General features: G+C 49.2%; 1 protein-coding gene across 1 annotated transcript; it reads left to right on the forward strand.

Moving 5' to 3' along the window:
- The first annotated feature begins 5,120 nt into the window (after positions 1–5,120).
- PCARE (photoreceptor cilium actin regulator) lies at positions 5,121–14,254 on the forward strand. The gene is made up of 2 exons (XM_049651903.1): positions 5,121–8,879; positions 13,953–14,254. Exons 1-2 carry the CDS (start codon positions 5,149–5,151, stop codon positions 14,131–14,133), a joined length of 3,912 nt encoding a protein of 1,303 aa, XP_049507860.1. The 5' UTR covers positions 5,121–5,148; the 3' UTR covers positions 14,134–14,254.
- Positions 14,255–20,793: the final 6,539 nt, after the last annotated feature.

The following is a 20,793-nucleotide window of genomic DNA, read 5'->3' on the forward strand; positions in this document are numbered from 1 at the left end:
GTAATAAAAATGGCACATTACCTCTATGATCTTCCTCTCAAAAATCCATAACACCAATCTAATCATGAGAAAAACCTCAGACAAATCCCAATTGACATCCAACAATTTGACCAGTACTCCTCAAAACTGTCAAGGTCATCAAAAACAAGGCAAGCCTGAGAAACTGTCATAGTCAAGAGGAGCCTAAGAAGTCATGATGACTAAATGTAATGTGTTCCGGATGGAATCCTAAGACAGATAAGTGACATTAAGTAAAAACTAAGGAACTCTGAATAAAGTGTGGGCCTTAGCTAATAATTATGATTGATTCAATAATCATAATAAATATACTACACTAATGTAAGATGTTGTTATAGGAGAAACTGTGTAAATGGAGAATATATGGGAACTCTCACCTCAATTCTTCTGGAAACTTAAAACTATTCTAGAAAAAGTAAGTCAATTAAATTATTTTAATGTTTACATTCTTTGGCTAAGCAATTCCACATCCAGAATCTATCCTTAGGAAATAATCACAAATGTGATCAAAGATTTACCTACAAGGATAAGGATATTTCAGGGGCTCCTGGGTGGCTCAGTTGGTTGAGCATCTGACTCTTAATTTCAGCTCAAGTCATGATCTCAGTATTGTGGGATCAATCCCCATGTCAGGCTTCATGCTGAGCGTGGAGCCTGCTTGGGATTCTCTCTCTCTCCTTCTCCGTCTCTCTCTCTCTCCCTCTGCCCCTCTCACCTGCGCGCGCTCTCTCTCTCTCTCTCTCTCTCTCTCTCTCTCTTTCTCTCTCCATCTCTCTCTCAAATAGAAATAACCTAAATATGCAAAGAACTACACCCTGAGAGTCAGCCAGACCTGAGGTGTAAGTCCCCATCTCATCACTTCCAAGATGTTTGTCTTTGCTAGGCATGGGCTTCTCAGACACACCCTGTACATTTGATCACCTTCTTCTCCATCTACCTACACCACAGGGCAGGTGTGTGTTTATGCCTATATGCATCTCTGTGATGGTATTCTCTCTGAGAAACACCTGCATGGAGGAAGAAGAGTTAGCAAATTCAAAACTGTGCTGTGATTTATACCTAGGGACTCTGCTATTTATCTTTCTCTTAAAGTAAGAGGTTATTGACTTGATTATATACAACACAGTTTTTCCCGTTAAGTGCTTTGAAACAGTAACGCGGAAAATGTTTATAATGTGTTTTTAGTGAACGAAGATAATATAATGGCATGTACAATATGATTAACAGCTGTGCAAAGTATATATACAGGTAGAAGAAAAGAGGGGAAGGTAATAAGCAAAAATAAAAATTACAATGCTTGTGAAATGCAAGCATGCTTATGAAATGAGAACATTTTGGCTGAAATCAACACCTCTTACTTTAAAATGTCTCTAAGAATAGAAGTCCGACACTGTCTTCCTCTGGTAGCAACTTTAATCAGAAGTTAATATGAAGTTATTTTATATATTTAATTCCCTGCCCCCAGCCAGCACTCTGGCTAGCTAGCGTCCTAGGAGGTGAACCAGCTGAGGGACAGAGACCCGGAGTCTGGGCAGAGTTCAGAGGTGGTGGAACATGGGATTTCCTGCGGGATCTAGAATTTAGAGGTAGGGGTTATCTGAAAGTCCCCACCCAGGGACAAAATTAAAATCAGTGACCATCCAGCCAAGTCATCAATCCAAAGGAATAGTCAGAGACAGAGAAGGTTTGGAAGGGCAGTCTGGAGGACTTCTTTGGGCCACAGAGTAAATCTGAAGTTACCTGTTGTCGACTCCTGCAAGCCTTCTCCTGGGGGCCAGAATCTGAGCATATGACTGAAAAGTCCAACATGAGATGAACCACCAATCCCAAGTGGAGCTTGAAATGCAGATATCTCATCCAAAAAAATGTAGTAGGAATAACACCGGCTTTGGAACCAGAGAGACCAGGGTCCAAATCCCACATCAGCTATATGCTAATTATAGGGATTGAACAAATTATCTAAACTTTTTCAGCCTCTGTTTCCTCATTTGGAAACATAGGTGTGGCTGAAGAGACTCCTTGGCCACCAAAAATTGGGGCTCCCCTTCCATGGTAAAGAGATGTCGCTGAAAAGTATAGTTGTTCTGCCAGGGATTGATTGATTACATTGCTTTGCATGTTATTGAACTTTATATAAACAGAACCATGCTGCATATACTCCTTTATGTCTGGCTTTTTTCACTCAGCATAATAATTTTTAAAGTTATATTGTTACATGTTTCAATAGGTTGTTCCTTTTATGGCTGGGAAGGACTCCATTGTACAATTATGCCCAATTTATTTTTTTCTCTATTGACAGATTTTTGGATTATTTCCAACTTGAGGTTATTATGAGTAAAGCTAATAGGAATATTCTTGTACTGGTCCCTTTTGAGGACCTATGCATCCAATACTCCTGGGTAAATTCTTAGGAGTGGAATTTATGGGTCATAAAGCGGGTATATGTTTAACTGTGAAACAATTTTCCAGAGTAGGTGGGTCATCTTACATTTCTACTCAAATTACTCAACAGTATCCAAAGTAATTTTTTTTTTCATTTAAAGCAAACGCAATTGAAAAGAAAGAAAAACAAAATTAGTCTTAATGAAAAATGAGTGGCAATGAATAAAGAACTTCTTCAATTATTTGGAATAGTCAAGAAAACCATTCTACAAGGTACAGAGCTATCTGACAGCTGACCCTGCAGGCAAATACTTTTATTTTGGTCATTGGTTTGGAAATAATTTTAGCCACTTAGATCAAAGGTTTTCATAAAGATGATTTGACCAGGGCCCCAAATCCCGAGAGGAGAAGAATGAAGAATGTACACGAAGAACCCTTCAGATGAGCTTTCCACTCTGTTAAATGGAAGAAAGAAGAATTTTCCCACATGGCATACTTGTTTACTGAGCCAGCCCAGTGCTGTGACAAATGAAACAACTTCTTGATGCCTAACACAGCTCGCCCCCAGGCACTGAGTCACAGCTTTGTGTTTCCCTTGAGTTCTGCAGCAAACAAACAGATCAGATAACTTTATTAATTACGCACCCTGGGGCCCAGGGCCGTGACAGGCTCAGGCTCCGCCAGTAGCCCCGGTAGTCAGTTTCCAGCATGCTCACGGCACAGGAGGTGTTTACACGTGCCTTCTGGTTCTGAAAGCATCCTGACACCCACGGTAGTGTTTTCACTGGCTGTATGGGACTCTATAAGAAAAAATGAAAACTGTAAAGCCAGAATATCAACTCCAATCTCAGCAACTGTAGGACATGCTCAATGCCATCTTTTTTTTTCTCTATTAGGAAAATACAAAATTGGCCACCAGCAAAATGTCCAGAAATGAGAAATGGTTAAATAAAAGGCCCTCTTCCTACTGCAGATGGTGGGAATTGTGCATTTAAGAGCAGGGAAACGACACAATGAGGCCTTGGGAAAATCCTGAGGTGGCAGTGTGCTGAGCAAAAGGCCATTCTGCACACACAGAATAGCCAAAAACCCAGATGTGGGGGCCAGAAGCCTACCAGTAGGCAGTTATTTCCAGATGATTCAGGAAAGGATTGGGACTTGGTCCTGGACAAATTAATGAATTTTCTTATGACTTTTATTTTCATAAGTGGGTAAGATGCCAGGGGAAAAGGAGTAAGGAATCCTTGTTCTTTTCTTTCTTTCTTTCTTTCTTTCTTTCTTTCTTTCTTTCTTTCTTTCTTTTTCTTTCTTTCCTTCCCTCATTTTCTTCCTTCCTTCCTTCTCTTTCTTTCTCTCTTTCTTTCTTTCTTTCTTTACCTCTTTCTCTCTTTCTGTCTTTCTAATTTACCACTGGCCAGGCGCTGCACCAAGCACTTATAAAGCATTAACTGACTTAATGCCTACAACACCTCCACAAAGTAGGTACCATCATCCCCATTCCAAAGATGAGCTCTGTCTCAAGGAAGTTAATTAAGTTTGGAAGCTTCCCCAGCTGAAAGGAGCAGGATTTAAACCCAAGCCTCAAGCCTCTCTACTTGCTCTAGACTACTGACGGTTTTAAAAAGTTCAAGAGGAGTTTTAAGATGGGCGGCTGCTACCCTTCACTATGGACAAGAGCTCCATATTAAGACCGCCTAGAAGCTGTGCTTAAAAAGGAAAAGATACTTTTCCCTTATGTTCTACTCCTAATGACCAAATCGCTCCCCACTGCCCAGGGCTGGCTCATTTTCCTATGAGAAAGATTTAATTAAAAGCCTCTTTCTTTGACAGCATTACCTCCTGGAGCCCCTCTGCTCCACGGGGACCAGCCTTGAGCTCTATATGGCAGCGCGTTTCTCTGCTTTCCCCTCCAAATCGGGGAAGCCTTCTTCCCTGCTATCAGATTCACTTTTCCAGTGTAAAGGAAAGCCACCTTGCCTTCTTTACTCACTGTCTTATTTAGAGAAGTTCTCTAGCACTAGAGCCGTGGTATTTTTATAAGCCACACAAACAACAATGTATTGCCTCAATTACTGTCTATTGTGTGTTTTGGGGTCTCCTTGATAATAGCAGGCTGGATGGAGCACACTCGGCTGCCTTGCCCTTATTAAACTGTGAAGGTCACTTCTCTGCCAGGATCTGTAGCTGGCGAGCCCTCCCTTCTCTTCCACAAATGTTGTCTCTTCCAGAGCTTTTTGCAATTATGGCTCATTTCTCTAGGTTTCATATGGCAGGCGTCTGAACAGAATTAAAAGCATAAGCACGTGCAAAAATAATCCGCTTCCCAAGATAGCAAATGCTGAGAAGTTCTATATTAGAACACACTGGGAGTGCTGACTGGCTAGGGCATGATTAACCTAATAGGCTTAAAGTTCCACTTGCCATGCACATCTGTCAGGACCGGGGCTGAAGCAGGCCCATAATCCCTGAGACTGGGGTCCTTCAGAATTGCCCTGTTGCTCACTAACAGCAGAGGGTTCAAGATTAGAACAACAAGACAACAGGCACCACCACCTCTTCATGGTGGGGCCAAGGGACTAAAGAAAACTGATTCCAAGGACCCGGCACCATGGACTTCAGAGGATTCTGGCCTGGAAATTGCCCGGACAGATTAGTAAGGCTCGCTTTTGTTCCTCCTATTTCAAATTTGATTCTCTGCAAACTGTGAAGAGTGTTGGGGGGGCGGGGAGATGACTACAAGCTGAAATCATGGGGTGCACACCTTCCCACAATGACCTTGTTAATAGCGTCGCTAAGAGTGGCATCCAGTTTTTTAAAAAGCCCAAAGCAATTTTGCCGGGACGTCAGGGGGGCAGTGAAAGATGCTCTACTCCTTCGCTGCTTCCCACCTCCACCTGCTATGACTCTGGGGGAGGCTTGTCCCAGGGACAGAGGCTGGCACAGGAGCAGCCAAGTTCCCAGACCCAAAGCTCGGCTGAAGGTCTTTGTCAGCTCCCAAGAGATCCCACTGCAGGCAAAGGGAAAGATATGGAAGGACTGCCCCCCAAAGCCAAAACCTCCCAATCCCACCTGGGCAAATCACAAAGCCGCACGGCTAAGGACATTCCGTCCGAGACACAGAGCTCCCACGGGTCACCAGGGGCAGCCTCCTCTGGGGAAGCCAGTGAAGAAAGTAACACCCAGGAAAGGATGCTGAGATGCCACACATGTGGCCAACAGGGCCGTTGCTGCCAAAACAGCATTCCTGCTCATGAGCCTGAGGGCAAAGTGGACTTCCCCGAGCCCCTGGTGAAAGCGCACCAGCATGCCTATACCTACCTCCACTCCAGCCTCTCCAAATATGAAGCAATTCTGTGCATCACCCATCAGGCCACCCAGACCCAAGAGCTGCTCCAGCCCATGGTCAGCTTCCTGCTGCTGTGCTTTGATGAGGTCAACCGGCTCTTGGGGGAGATCTCCAAGGATGGAGAAGTGCTCCTCCAAGAAGTTAGGGAGGATCTGGCGTGGCAGTTGAGGAAAGGAGAGCCCCAGGAGCAGCCGGACCTCCTACCACAGCTTCTGCAGCACACAGTCAGCAAGCTGCTGGTGCTCAGGGGCATGGTGGCCTCACTCACCGGCAGCTTCCTGGAGAGCTCCAGTGGTTACCTCCATGCCACCGCGAGCCACGTGGGAAAGAAGCTGAGCACAAAGAGGGGTGTGGATGAATGTCTCCTGCGGGCTCTGGGGCAACTGGAGAGCTTGGTGAGTGGCCACAGTGACCCTGGGATGCAGGGTCTGCCCTTGTGCTCCGAGGACAGTGGCATCGGTGCTGACAATGAGTCTGTGCAGCTGGCCGACAAGCTGGGCAAGCAAGCCAGCTGGGACTCAGTGCCAGAGCCCGCGGAATGGAAACCGGCGTTTCCAGCCACAGCGGAAGCCAGGCTCTCGGGACACACCTGGCAGCAAAGTCCTTTCCAGATGGGTTCAGACCGACCCCAGGACTGCCCGCTTTCGAGACCTCCTACGGCGAAGGTTCAGCCAGAGGCACAGGGTGGGGCCGGTGGCCCATGCCCCTCCAGCACGGGCCCAAGAAACACTACCTCCAGCTCCCTGGGGGTGGCCAAAAGCACTTGGTGTGACTCCCTTGGGATTGGGATCTCAAGGGAAGCACGTTTTTCTAAAGGCCCCAGGTTGATGGGCACGTCTTCCCTCAGTGAAGGTGAGGACAGTAGCCCAGAGGAGGAGGAAGACCAAGCGAGCAGCATGAGTCCCTGTGCATGGCGGGAAAATTCTTCCCAGCCAAGGCCACGGTCTTCACCTGGTAGCCCGGAAAGCCTGTTTCAGCCACACCCCAGGAGGCTTAGGAGCCCCCAAGCCCAGGAAATGATTCTGAAGATGAAGGAAGCAATCAGCGAAAGGATCAAGTTTGTCCCTGTGCCCTCGGGGCCCCAGGACTGGCCTGAGGAGGAGGACAGGAGGACGGCGGTCCCACCAAGACCCAGCACAGCCAGTGGCAGCAGGAGGGCCCCTGTGAGGCAGAGGAGGTCCCAGTCAGAGGGCTGTCTGAAGAGCCAGGCCGAGGACCCCACCCTCCAGGAGCTGCGGAGGGTCCAGAGAGACCTCAGCCAGAGGCTGGAGGCATTTTACGCCCTGGGCGCACGACAGCAGGGGCAGAGCGCGGGGCAGGTCCCGCAGCCCAGAGCAGCGGCTCTGAGGCCCGACAACTGCAGGGTCACCCCGAGCAACACCATCAGCAAGCTGAAGGCCTCTCTCACCAAGAACTTCAGCATTTTGCCAAGTCAGGACAAAAGCATCTTGCAGAAATGCGGTCCCCGCCCTGAGAGTGAACAGCCCTGGCGGCGGAGAGCTGAGGGGCTTCCGGTGGCCATTGCGTTGGATGAGAGGGCCAGTGAGGCTCCAGGAGCCATGGACTGGAATGTCAGGGGCTGCCCCACCAGAACATCGGTCAAGAAACTCATTGAAACTTTCAGTCCCACTAAGAGTCTGAGAACACTGGGGGATTCCAAGGACTCTGGGCCAAACCCCTGCCTCAGGAAATGGGGGGTCCCCATCATGCCTCCCAGATTTCCCATTTACAGGGGGCTTGCCCCTTTGTATCCAAAGCCACAAATTTCTCCAGCAGCAAGCAGAGACCCCCTCCAGGTGGGGCCAGACTGGAGGCCCCCACCTCCTATTTTTCCCCCTGTGCTCACAGCAGAACCATCCAAGAGTGAGGATCTCAATTTCAACTGTGAAACAGAGGAGGACCCAGAGCATCTCCCTCCACCGCCTCTGGAAGTCCTGATGGACAAATCCTTCACCTCTCTGGAGCCCCCAGAAAGCAGCAAGCCAGCAGGGAGCTCCTCCAAGGAGACCCATGTGCCAGGGCCGGGAGGGGCTGACCCTGCCCGGAGAACGTGGGCTTCCCCAAAGCTAAGAGCCTCCATGAGCCCCACTGACCTGCTACCCAGCAGGAGCACGACTGCCCCCACCAGGCCCCACAGCACAGGGCCAGGGGGCAGCAAGAGCGGCTGCGGCACCAAAAAGCTCACCTGGGACCTTAATCACCTGCCAGCAACCAGCAGAAACCCAGAGGTGGAGGGCAGTGGGGCTCCGAGTCAGGCACCTGCAGACAAGGCTGCCAGCCTGTCCAAGCATCCCCAGAAGGCCATCCCCTGGCACCACTGCAGCCACACATCTGGGCACAACAGGACCTTGGGACCCAGCCTGGCCAGGCCAACACGGGGGCCACATTCTCCTGAGGCCCCAAGACCGAGCCAGGAGAGAAGCGCCCTGCTGGTCAGGAAGGCCTCTCCCTCAAGGGGATACTGGACACCCCGAGCAGTCAGGAGGCAGCCCTCCTCTCACAGACCTGCCCGGCCAAGTGCTCCTTCTGTGCATGGCTCCTCCAGCCCACCTGTCAGCCCTCCGGTGAGCCCCAAGGTGCTAAGCCCCCCAACAACGAAGAAAGGAGCTTCCCCAGCAACACGGCAGCACAAGCCGCCCAGCCCTCCCCCCGCGAGCCCACCCACACGTCACAAGGCCTCCAGCCCCCCCACCCAGCACACAGAAGCAAGTTCCCCTTCCTCTGGCGCCTCCCCATCCCCCCCAGTGTCCCCTACTGAGGGACAGGAAACAAGAGGTTCTGAGAACAATCGGGCAGCCACAGCCAAAGTGTCTGGGAACACGTGTTCTATATTCTGTCCAGCCACCTCCTCTCTGTTTGAAGCTGCACTGCCACTTTCGACCGCCCACCCGCTCACCCCACCATCGCTGCCACCTGAAGCCGGGGGCCCTCGTGGGACCCCTGCAGGATGCTGGAGGAGCAGCTCAGGGCCACGGCCGAGGGCCGGCTCTCAGCGGGGCATGGCCTTGTGTGCCCTCAACCCTCAGCCTTTCGTCAGGAGGACAGCTTCTGACCGCCGGCCAGGTCTCCGCCTCCCGCTGCCTGTCCCCGGTGCCACCAGCAACGCTTGTGAATCCCCACTCAGCAGGAGCAGGTAAGGAAGGTCGTGGGCCCTGGCCCTGCGGTAATTAGAGTAGAGCCTTGGGTCTTCGGGATCATCTGGGTCAGTAGTTTTCCAACTGTGCTCCAAGGGAAGAGGCTCCAAGTTGGAAAAAGGGGCTGGGGGATATCCAGCCTCCTGCCACCCACCCCTTCCTCGAGCAGCTGTGCCTTCATCTGTCACTCATTTCAAGTTCCCAAGAAAGATTTTAATTGAAAGAAGTTCTGCTGTGTGAAAAATACAGCTTAGGGGTGGCTGGGTGGCTCAGTTGGTTAAGCGTCCGACTTCGGTTCAGGTCATGATCTCACGGTTCATGGGTTTGGGCCCCGCGTCCAGTTCAGAGCCTGGCGTCTGCCTCAGATATTATCTCTCTCTCTCTCTCTCTCTCTCTCTCTCTCTCTCTAACCCTCCTCTGCTCATGCTCTGTTTCTGTCTCAAAAATAAATAATAAACATTAAAAAACATTTAACAAAAAAAAATTTAAGTAATCACATTAATCCAAGCACATACACACCCCCTTTATTTTGCACTTAGGGAAACGTAGATGAAGTGACTTCCTATGCCCCTACACCCTCCATTGAAACACTGTCACCCTGTCTGGAACCAGTGTCCTCATTACTGTAGTTTATAGTTTACTAAAGTAGACCAATATCTATGCGGGAGGCCCTCAAACTTCCTTGTCCTGGGACCCCTTTAAACTCTTAAGAATTAGAGAGACCCCAAAAGAACCTTCATGTAGGTGGGTCATATCTATCGCTTTTTACTGTATTATAAATTAAAATTGAGAAATGTTTAAAATGTTTATGAATCCATTTTTAAATGACCCCATTATATATTAACATAAAAAGTAGGTATATTTTCTACAAAAAAAATGTTTTTGAGCAAAAAGGGTGGCATTGTCTTACATTTTTGCAAATCCCTTCATGTCTGGCCTCACGGAAAGATGGTGGAATTCTCAAATCTGCTCCTGCAGTCCATCTGGTGTGATATGACACGTCATGTAGACTGGAAAACTCCACTCTACATTCACGGAAGAATGAGTGGAAAAGGCAAATAACGTCTTGATATTATTATGAAAATAGTTTTGACCTCAGAGATTCCCCCCTCAAAACTGTCTCAGAGACACCCAGGGGACATGCCTTGAGATGGCTCGTCCTGGATGTGTGCGATAGAAATGTTTGGCTTCCCCACGCCCCCAAAAGCCTGCCTCCACTTCTCCTCTGTTCTAGCCTCACCTCTACCTCCCCGTTCAGAGGTGTGTGGGGTGAGAGCAAGACTCTTCATGGGTGCTGAGTACCAGAACCGGGTGGAAGGACTGCCATCTCTACCCTCAGCAGACTGAGTTCATGTGTGCTTTTCCGGTGAGGGCAGCTGGCTTGCATGTCATTGGCCCGGCCATGTGGGCAGGCCTGGGCACGAGGCTGCGACGGGCCATGAGTCACACTGCACCACTACCTGCACACAGAAGGAAAGACACATATGCCCAAGTGGACGGAGTGCATGGGGACATGCATCTTTTCCAGAATGTGGCATGGGAAGAAATCTGTCTATCTGAGACCTATCAGAGAAGAACTCTTATCAATGTGTCTTGATATCAGATCGGACGAAGCTCAACCGGCACGGTCCTTTCTATCTTCAAAACGCCCACCACTGCGTCAATCAGCAGTGTATTTCTGCCAGAGTGATGCGCGTTACAGACTTCACAATCTGTTGAGGCATGAATGGTAATTTTTTACAAAGTCCTCGGCAGTCAATTTTAAATAAAGATGTTATCTAGGGAAAGTTGTGCATTATTATAGTTATATAAACTTCCCCAGCCACTTGAAAGAAATGAAATATTGATTATTTTTGCAAGAATCTTAATGTAATACTGCTCTTTTCTTAAATCTAAAATGAGCTTCCTACAGCACGGTGCTTTTCATCTAAGAACCTCTATAAATGTTAATGCATCACTCCTCACTCTAGCCACTTATTCAGATATTACATTTCTAAAACTGTGCCCTTCAGGAGAAGAGCTTGAGAGAACAGGGACAATAAAATGGCATTAATTAAAAACACTAACATTTTAAAACAGCAGGAGCAATACTAAAGTAACATAAAATTGTTCAAGAAGAAAATAATGCCCTTCTCTCAGGCTTCTCCTCGGAATAGGGCAGGCTAAAAGGTTGTTTTATGTCCTGAATCTCAATACTTGGGGAGATGGGGTGGTGAGGGTGGAGAGAAGTGCTTGCAGCTTGAAAGAAAGGAGGATCCGTGAACAGGCACCTTCCCAAGGTCGCGTGGAAGGTCACAATAATGGCTCACACTCCTTCCCCTGCCTCCTGCTAAGACCACACCTCTCAGCCCCTCCAAACTGTGAGCCTATGAGCACATGGTGGATGCGATGGGAAAATGCTCATTCCCCAGTCCCTCCACACCTCCGTCCCTGTCAAGTTGGCATCTGGGAGAAGTACTCCAGCTATAAAAGCACTGAGTGGTTTCACCCTCTGCCGCTGCCTTTGTTCCTGCCCTCCTGCATATGGGAAACCATACCGAGGAACTAGGCATAATTTCCCAAGATCACGCAACTAGCCAACAAGCCAGCCCCAGAGAGCCTGAAAGACTCAGGACGGGCTGTTTCCGCAAGCAGGGACTGGCAGGGATGCACCACACCCCACACATCTTGCAGCAGAGGCAGGCGTGCAGGATAAACTGGCCTGCATCCGGCATTGACCTGCTTCTCGTCATCCAGGCCGGGCACAAGCCCCTCTTATAGAAAAAATGATGATGTTTATCCTCCCAATCTTGGGGCCCAGGGGGTTGGGAACAGTCCTTGGAGGCTTACCCAGGAAGCTCCGTTACTGAGCTCCAACTGTTATTTATGTTTTGAATCCCCTGGTGGGGGTGCCGTCTCTAGGTCCTAGCCTGCTGGGGCATTGTGAGCGTTCAAGAAGGGTCCAGGCTTTCTCCCCTAAATGCAGTGCTTTTCATCTCTGCTTGGACTGGACCACCCCCGGCAGGGGCTCTCTGCAACTTAAACCCCCCGACCCTATTTCCTGGATCAGGCTACCTACCAACTGATCAGCGGGGCAGTGGCTGGGCAGCCTGCCTCCCCAGCTGTCCTGGGACCAGGTAGAACCACAGCTATGTTGTGGCAACCAGGAAAATCTGCCTCCTAGCCTGAGCCTCACACAGATGTGGAAACCTGGCTGGGGTTGGGGAAGACGCAGTTCTAGGACAAAGTCATTTGTCACCTCCACCGACACTACCCGCCACAGCCTATCTCCGGGCAAGCCCCTCCCATTCCTGCCAGCTACCCCATTGGGGAGCAGCAAAGGGTCATGGATGAAGTGCATCCTACATCTGGCTTCCCCTGCTCCAGAAGAGGCACCGGGAGAAGTCAGTAAGATGGGAGCTGGTCCTGCACACAAAATCACACTTGGTCAGGCAGGGACCGGTCATGGGGCCAGAGGCCAACCTGGATGCGGTTGGCTCTGCAGAACACAGTGAGACCCTCACTGCCTAAAAATCACATTGGTGCCAATCTTAGCGCCCACTCCACCCCACCCCACATTCCTGCCACCTTGATCCCATTAGGATCCAAACTCAGACTTGCCCTCCACTGGTTTGACATCTCATGTAAGCCTAAACACATAGAGCTAAACATGCTGTGTAATGAAGCTCCCGGAAGAGTCAAGAACCTGCTGTCACGGGCAGAGAGAAAGACCTTCTGGTCTGTGCATGTGAGGAGCTGGGTCCAATCCTGAACCTGAGGTGACTGATTGAGAGACTTTGGCCCTCAGGTGCCTACCTGTCATATGACAGGGTGGTCCCTAGTATCCCTTCCAGGTAAGACTTCTTGTTCATGCTACAAAGTGGCAGCACCAGAATGACAGCTGGCCATTTATTGAGCACTTACCATGTGCTGGTTAATGTGCTATGACTATATCACACTTTATCCAATACTGATACCTTTGAGTGCCCTATGAGATGGGTGCTATTATTATCTCCATTTTACAAAGAAGAGAACTGGGAATCAGAGAGATTAATATGCTACAGGGCACACTGCTAGTAAGTGCAGGAACTGAACCCAAACAGCCAGACTCCAACCTCCAAGCAGTAACTACAAGGTTAGCCCGCCAGCACACAGCCAGTGCAACTTTCCGAGCCGGTCCCCTTTCTTTAAAAAAAAAATTTGTTTCATGTTTATTTATTTTTGAGGGAGGGAGACAGACAGACTGTGAGCAGGGGAGAGGCAGAGAGAGAGGGAGGCACAGAATCCAAAGCAGACTCCAGGCTCTGAGCTGTCAGCACAGAGCCGGACGCGGGGCTTAAACTCACGAACCATGAGATCATGACCTGAGCTGAAGTCAGACGCTTAACCGACTGAGCCTCCCAGGTGCCCCTGAGCCAGTCCCCTTTCCAGCCCAAGCTTGCTCCATGCTGGTGATCATTCTCCATTCTGCACTCCCAGTGCACACTGGCTGTCCCTCTCCACCCAGACCCCCTGTCACTGTGTCATTCAGTGGCTGGAAAGCTCTATTCTAGCCAGATGCCAGGCCTGGGCCAAGCACTTTCCATTTTACTCCATTCAGGAAAAGGGTGGCAGCTGAGTGAAGCAGGGTGTGGTGAGTTTTTTGGTTTTGTTTTTTTTTTTGCTGTTATTGTTGGCGTTGTTTTCAATTCAACGAGCTAAGCCTAACCCTTTATTAAACAAGAAGTGCTTTAAAAACAAAAACAAAATAAAGGCCCAGCTCCCAGAGCTCCCGAGGGAGCTGCTTTGTTCAGAGCAGCAGGATCCTGGGCATCAGAAGAAGAACAGGACTCAACCTGTCAGCACAGACACCAGGGGCTGGGTTCCCACGGTGCCCGACCACAGCAGGCACACACAGGACAGCACCAGCCAGGCAAACCTGATGCAGGAGGGCAGAGGTCTGACAACAAGGGGCCACAGGCCTGTGGGAGAGAGAGACAGAAGGACAGAGAGAGGCAGAATAGGGATTGAGGCAGCGGGGGGGGGGGGGGGGGCAGGTTGCAGAAGGAACAACAGAGGAGTTCTTGATCTACATTTGTCCTTTTTCCCAGCAGCAGCAGTGAGGAGAGCCCCAAAAAGGACACTGAGCCATGGAGCAGCCCCTGTGCCCCGGAACTAAAGGGTTCTGGCTTGGATGCATCTCCCCCAGAGCTCTGCGTGTTGGGCCACGGGCTGCAACGGGAGGCCAGAGCCAGCCGCGCCCAGGACAAGCCTCAAGAGAAGGAAGTAGCCTGACAGGCCAACCAACAGGGTCACACTGATGCCAGTCATCCCAGAAGGAGATGGGTGACAGCCAAGCAGCAGACTGCCCCATAGATGGTGGACCAACCAAACTCCTATTGAGGTGTCCTAGAAAGATCTGGAAAGTACACTGCCCAGAGGGTCTGCTAAATTCTAAACATTCTCCACTTTCAGTCCCAGATTCTGGTTTGCCTTGGGGCTCAAAAGTTAACTATAACTTTAGACCCCCACAAAGACACTCTTCAATCCTTCAAGTACTGCCTTAACTCAGGGGGGAAATGTATTTATCGCACGCTCGATGGGCCGGGGGTCTTACCTGGGTTAGTTTCATGGAATCAATTAATCCTCACAACAAAGAAGGAAGCAGATAGCATTCTCCCTATTTGCAGATAAAGAAAACCAAAGCGCCCCTCCAGCCCCACCCCCATGGTGTCTTGCCTGAGGTCACACAGCTAGGAAGAGAATACAGCAAAAATCAAACAGGTGTGCCTGGCACCAGAATCTCTTTGCTTTTCGTTCCATTTCATTGCCCATGACTATTTCATTACTCCATCTGCCCAAAGCATGTCTAGTTGTACAAAGGGTTGGAAAGTTTGGGTGTTTGTTTGTTTTTTTAAAGATTAAACAGTGGCACAGCATTTGACACAGCATTTGAGTCACCACTGAGGGCTTTGTTTGGAAACCGATTGCTTCAGAGATAGGAAGACCAAGGTGGAATTAAGACACACACCCTTCTCTCCTCCCTCCCAAGCACAGACCCAAAGCCCTCAACACAAAGCTCCCAGCCCACTTCAGCTGAGCGGCCTCAGATTGTGTCTCAGAGGAGTGTCTCACATGCTCTGCCCTAAGCATCCACATGCCTCTCAAGCTGGGTGGGTGCAACCAAGCCTTGCAAACACACAGCCTGTTCTCTGTGCCCCAAAGGGGCTGGGGTTCCAGAGGGTGCACACACGCACGCTCGCGCACGCACGCCAGTCTCCCCCAGGGGCTTCTTGGCCAACGTTGTTCATCTGCAAATCATCTGCACAACTTCTGCTGGATCTGAGATGGAAACGAAGAACGACTGGTCAGGCCAAAACCCTGCCTCTGCCCATGCGCTAGATATCTGCTGCAGATCTGGAATTTTTCCATCGGTGGCTGTAGAGGGCTTTCTATTTAGAAAAGAATTTGCCATAATTGGGTGATTCAGTGCAGGCTCAGTGGGTTGTCTAAAGACAAGAATTCTCGCCCACGGGGTACAGCTAAGGGGCAATCCTCCAGATCCGCTGCAAAGCCAATTTTTTTTTTTTAATTTTTTTTTTCAACGTTTTTTAATTTATTTTTGGGACAGAGAGAGACATAGCATGAACGGGGGAGGGGCAGATAGAGAGGGAGACACAGAATCGGAAACAGGCTCCAGGCTCCGAGCCATCAGCCCAGAGCCTGACGCGGGGCTCGAACTCACGGACCGTGAGATCGTGACCTGGCTGAAGTCGGACGCTTAACCGACTGCGCCACCCAGGCGCCCCAAAGCCGATTTTTTAAGTTTGGGAAAATTATAGACTTCAAGTCCTTTCTTGTTGAAATAGATCATGACTCAAGAACGTGTTAAACTGGGCCCTGGGGCTACAGCTACCTCCCCTAGGGACAGGCCATGACTCTAAGTAAATGAATTCATCTTGACTTGTCCAGTTATTAAAATAGGGGTGATGAGGATAATCTCTTCAAAGGCACCCAAGGATTAGTTGATTAAACCACTGAGAGGGGCCACAACCCACCCCTCTATTGGGAAATGCCTGTGCACACCCAGCTGGATGCTCACGCCTGCTGGGTATCTGTGCTGTCAGAGCAGAGCTCAGGCAGGGGCAGGGCTGGTTGTGGGCAGGGCTACGTGCAGGGTGAGTGGGTGGGTGGACCTGGGGAACCGCGTGGGCCACAGGAAATGGGAGGGAGCGTAAGTGTGTGAGAGCAGCCAGGTTTAAGAAACTTCCCTGCTACAGAGTTGGCCAGTCTCCTTACCTGGGCAGGCCAGGCACAGGGGGGACGAGGGTGTGGGCCCTGGGTAGGCTGGGCACCAGCCTGAGCGCAGGGGAAGCAAGCTGGGTGGGAGATGCAGCTCATTGGTAAACAGCTTCAGGGAGGGACCGTCAGAAAGCGCACCCTGCCCTGGGCTGGGGTTGAGGGGCAGGCTTCCAGGGGGCTGAAGAAACACAGCAGAAACCGAAACGAAGGGAGACTGGACGGGGACCCCATCAATGAAATTGTGATACAATGTAGGAGTGTAATCACAGAGCCAATAAAAAGTCTAGTTCCTGGAACCAGGACAGGAAGTGGGAGTCACATCCACAGGAGGAGGAAGTAAGGCCAAGCTCTCTCTTAAAGGGCTGCCTCTTAGAGGTTTGGGTTCGTTTGAGTCTGTAGGTGGGGGCCAAGTGCACCCAGCTGCAGCAATGAAAGCTAGGTGTGGGTGGCTGGTAGAAAGGTCTGGAATGAACCTCCACGAGTGAGCCTGGCAGGAGGCTCTCTGAGAGAGGCTGCCCCCTCCCCCAAGCAGCAGCTGACACTCACCCTTCCTATGTGGAGGCAGCAATGGAGGAGTACTGGGCTTCTAGGATTCCTGCTGTCAGCCCTGGAGCAGTTCAGGACTCCTCTTCATCCCTCCACATTTACCGAGCACCTGCTTGTACCAGGACAATGCCAGGCTCCTGTCACATATCCCCATACGTGATGTAGTGAGAGGCCTCCAGGCCCAGGTAGCATAGACAGTTGGCATAGACCATTGTGTTGGCCCAGGACCCAAAGGCTTCAAGAATCCCAAGTCAGCTTTCCCTGTGGTAAGGGGAGGGGTTGTCAATGCTAAGCGGCTGGGAGGCAATAAAAGTCAAAGGTGAAGCAGTGCGGAGCCAGCACAGGAGCAGATGGGTCACAGAGGTGGTTTTTGGCTACCATCCCAACCACCAGACTTAGCCCAAATTATAGGTGAATTAGACATTGTACAAAAGAAATTAAATCTACCACAACAGGCAACTTATGTGGCTTCAGCTCAGTTTCAACCCTCCTCGAGACCGGGCCTTTACTCAAACCGACATCTACGGTTCTGCCTTAGAAAGCACACTGCTGGTGGCCATGAGGGACAAGCCCAATCCCACAACTTCTCAGATGGGTCACTCTCACCTCCACCCAAGAACCTCGTCCTTGCTGAGCCCAATCCACTTCTTGTCCTCAAAGGAGAAGGGAGAGCAGGGTCTGTTTTGTTTTGTCTCTTTAAAACATTAAGCCAATAGGGGCACCTGGGTGGCTCAGTCGGTTGAGCACCCAGCTTTGGCTTAGGTCATGATCTCACAGTTCGTGAGTTCGAGCCCCGCATCGGGCTCTGTGCTGACAGCTCAGAGCCTGGAGCCTGCTTTGGATTCTGTGTCTCCCTCTCTCTCTGCCCCTCTCCCACTCGCGCTCTGTCTGTCTCTGCCTCTCAAAAATAAAGAAACGTAATAAAAAAAAATATTTTTTAATTAAGCCAATAGACCCAACCATTAAGGACTCATGAGTCTGCACTTTTTCTACCCAAAGTTAGAGACAAAGAAGAAATTTTGGATATAAAGACAAGAGAGGCTGCCACCAAAGAAGATAACAGTTTAAGAGGCACATATTATACCCGTGTTCTTATTTGGACCAAGTCTTTTCCAGGGTGTCCAGCCATCCTCAACACTCATGGAGACCCCAGAGCTGCAGAGAGGAAGATGCTTCAGCTCTGTATCTAACATGTTAGTAACATAGCATATGGTTCTGCCCCAGGGGAAAAACACAATTTTCCGGTTCCATCAAAAGGATTCATTGAGAAAAAAAAAAAAAAGGAGATATATACTCTGGCAGAACAGTGATAGCTTCTTGCAAGTATAAATACAATCTTCAAGAGGAAATAGAACTTTCCCTCCACAGCCTGGATCTGTGCAGTTGTATAAGCAGCATCTATCTCTTTCCTCACATCATACACCCAGTTCAGAACCTGAAATAATCCATGTGGATAGAAAATGCAGGGCAGACAGACCAAAGAGACTTCTCTTGCATTGTGAAAAGCTTCTGTTTGACAAGACTTGTCTCATCAACCCTACACCACGAATGAAAGGATTTTGAGAAATGCACACTTTCTTCTACAATAAACCAGCGTTTTGCATGTATCAGGAGAGCTGGTGCAGTGACTTATAAGTGTGAACATGTTTGTCAATTGATCATTTGGTTGACAGCTTATAGGCTGCCAAGACCCACTGTATCTTCCAAAGGAAAGCCTTGCAAAGGTAATATATTTTTAAGTAGCCCCACATCAAAGCCTCTGTTGAACTGCCATAAAGTAAATGTGTTCTGGGCCTATATTAACAGAACAAGTTTTACTGCACTGTGGTTTACTCCCAGTGCCTACCTGAAGTTTAAAGAAAGTTCCATCAATCCATCCCGACATTTTTATGAAATGTAATTAAAGATGCATTGCACACGCAGTGGAGCAAACGGTTAATTCACTCAGCCATCTAATTCAATTTTATGGGGGACCCTGGACACTGCTGGCTGGATGACTCTCGTGGGCTTCAGAGAGTAACTTCCCGGATAATCTGTGGGCCCTGTGACCACAGAATTCGAGCCATCTAGGAGCCAGGGTTCTGAATGCTGAATCCCAGATACCCTTGAAGTCTTGCACACAAGCCACCAATCTGTTTTGGCTGGAATGGCAGCACCAGGGAGAGTCAGGTAATGCCCAAGGCAAACCTGGTGGGTCTGAGACCTGAGATGGGATGAATCAAAGAAACAAGGTGACCAGAGGAGAAAGGAGGGGTGTGGTGAATGCGACAGTCACCCTGGGGAGCCAGAGTTGGTCCTACTCCTGATGGTTGGAATTGGGACACAGGAGCCTGAGACTCAATGCCTCTATCCCACAGCCCTGTGACTGGGCTTCTAGGGATCCGTTTCTTCATCTGCAAAGCCACCATGACATTGCCAGCCTCCTTACCCTGCCATCGACAAGTCTTCTAAACCATCTTTCTGAGCCATCTGGAAGAACTGAGCTGACAGTCCCTCCACCCGGGTGCTGGTAATGTTCACCTCTGCCACCCCCACACCGGGAGATTCTGATTAAGAAAAGAAAGTACACGCCCGCCCCTTCCAGATCTGCGCTTTGATTCTCGGAGAAAGTTAAAACTGGCCAAGTTAAATGCAGCTAGAACGGACGTTCTTCTCTGTAGCGTTCCGTGTCTCTCAAAGTGAAAAGTCTTTAAAACATTTTGCTGGCAAACATGGCTACAAATATCAAATATTCCAAATGGAAAAAAAAAAAATTGAGCTTCAGAATCTCCCATTTATGCCCATGCTGAGTGGTGGGTGATCTGTCAGTCAGATGGTGGGAATGGCTTCCGTGCCTCCTGAACAGCAGGTTTTACTGGGCTGAGGCTACAGTTGATAATAATTATACCTTTTCTTTGTCCGTAACACTCTACATTTTCAAAACACAATTATCTACATTGTTTTACTAGATTTTTCAAAAATCCTCTGAGATGAACAAAGCCAGTCTTTTTTTCAACACCTTTTACAAATGAAAAAAAAAAAAAAAAAGGCTGAGGGATATCAAATATTTGTTCCTAAGACACCCTGCCAGCTAGTGACACATTCCTCAGCCCCTGCTCAGCCTTGGTTCTAATACCTACTGCCAGCAGGATTTAGATTATTCTAAAAGATGCCACAACCTTCTTTGGCAGAAATTCCCAGTTTTCTCCAGCATTTACAAAGAGGAAATTATTTTTCATATCCAGCCAAAGGCCAGCTGTAATTTTAGCCATACCTCTTAAACTAGCTTGGATAGAAATTCAAAACAAAATTTCCAAGAGAATTTTAGAAAATAATAGTCCCCTCTATGTACCTCAACAGCTCCCTGTCCCTCCCCACCACTGCCCTGGCATTAAGAAAAAAAAGAGAAGTCATTTTCAAAAAAAATTTTTTTTAAATCTTCATTCCCTGTTGCTGTGAACCCCCCCCCCATAAGTGGGCTTCCAGGTGAAACCCCCCGAAGGGAACAGAAGGCACTTCTACTTTATTGCCAGTGCCCCAAAGTAGCAAAAACCAATGGATGAGACAGAAAGGAAAATACAGACCCTGGGAAACAAATTGCCTCCATGAAAATTATTTATCTAGGTTTTTTTGTTTTCCCTCCTTTGGAAGGGGGACAGGATTGGCTGTGTTTACAAAACCTGGAGACTTTTTAAAGCTATTGTTTAGTTAATGGCTTCTGACACCAGCCTCAGAGGTGTGGATCACTTTCTGGATGTCAAGATTCTCAAGGAGAGCCCAAGGTGATGCTAATAACAGCTGTCAACCCACGGAGAGGTAATTATAAAGCTGTGATTAAAACAACACAAAACCTTCAAATGTTATAGCCTTCTTCACCGAAACACCAGGTGACAAGACACAGAGGAGACATAACACTTCCCTGAATAAGCCCCAGTAATGGTAAGATGGTAAGGACCAAACTGGAACCCCTACTGGTCCCAGACTCAGAAACACCCACCTGGTGAGCAATGCTGTCCTCACTGGAGGGACTGAGCCAGGCTGGGAGCAGGCACTTAGGCACTGCTTCTCCAGCCCAGCTGCTCCACAGGAGGACGTGATTGCGGCCGGGGGGGGGGGGGGGGGGGGGGG

This window comes from Panthera uncia (assembly GCF_023721935.1).
Source record: "Panthera uncia isolate 11264 chromosome A3 unlocalized genomic scaffold, Puncia_PCG_1.0 HiC_scaffold_12, whole genome shotgun sequence".
In the NCBI taxonomy this organism is placed as follows: domain Eukaryota; kingdom Metazoa; phylum Chordata; class Mammalia; order Carnivora; family Felidae; genus Panthera; species Panthera uncia.

Excerpts from the sequence above, each read along its gene's own strand:
- PCARE (XM_049651903.1), top strand. The coding sequence starts at position 5,149 with ATGGGGTGCACACCTTCCCACAATGACCTTGTTAATAGCGTCGCTAAG. Across the intron at positions 8,880-13,952 it reads TCCCCACTCAGCAGGAGCAG|CAGCAGTGAGGAGAGCCCCA; the intron begins GTAAGGAAGGTC and ends TTTTCCCAGCAG.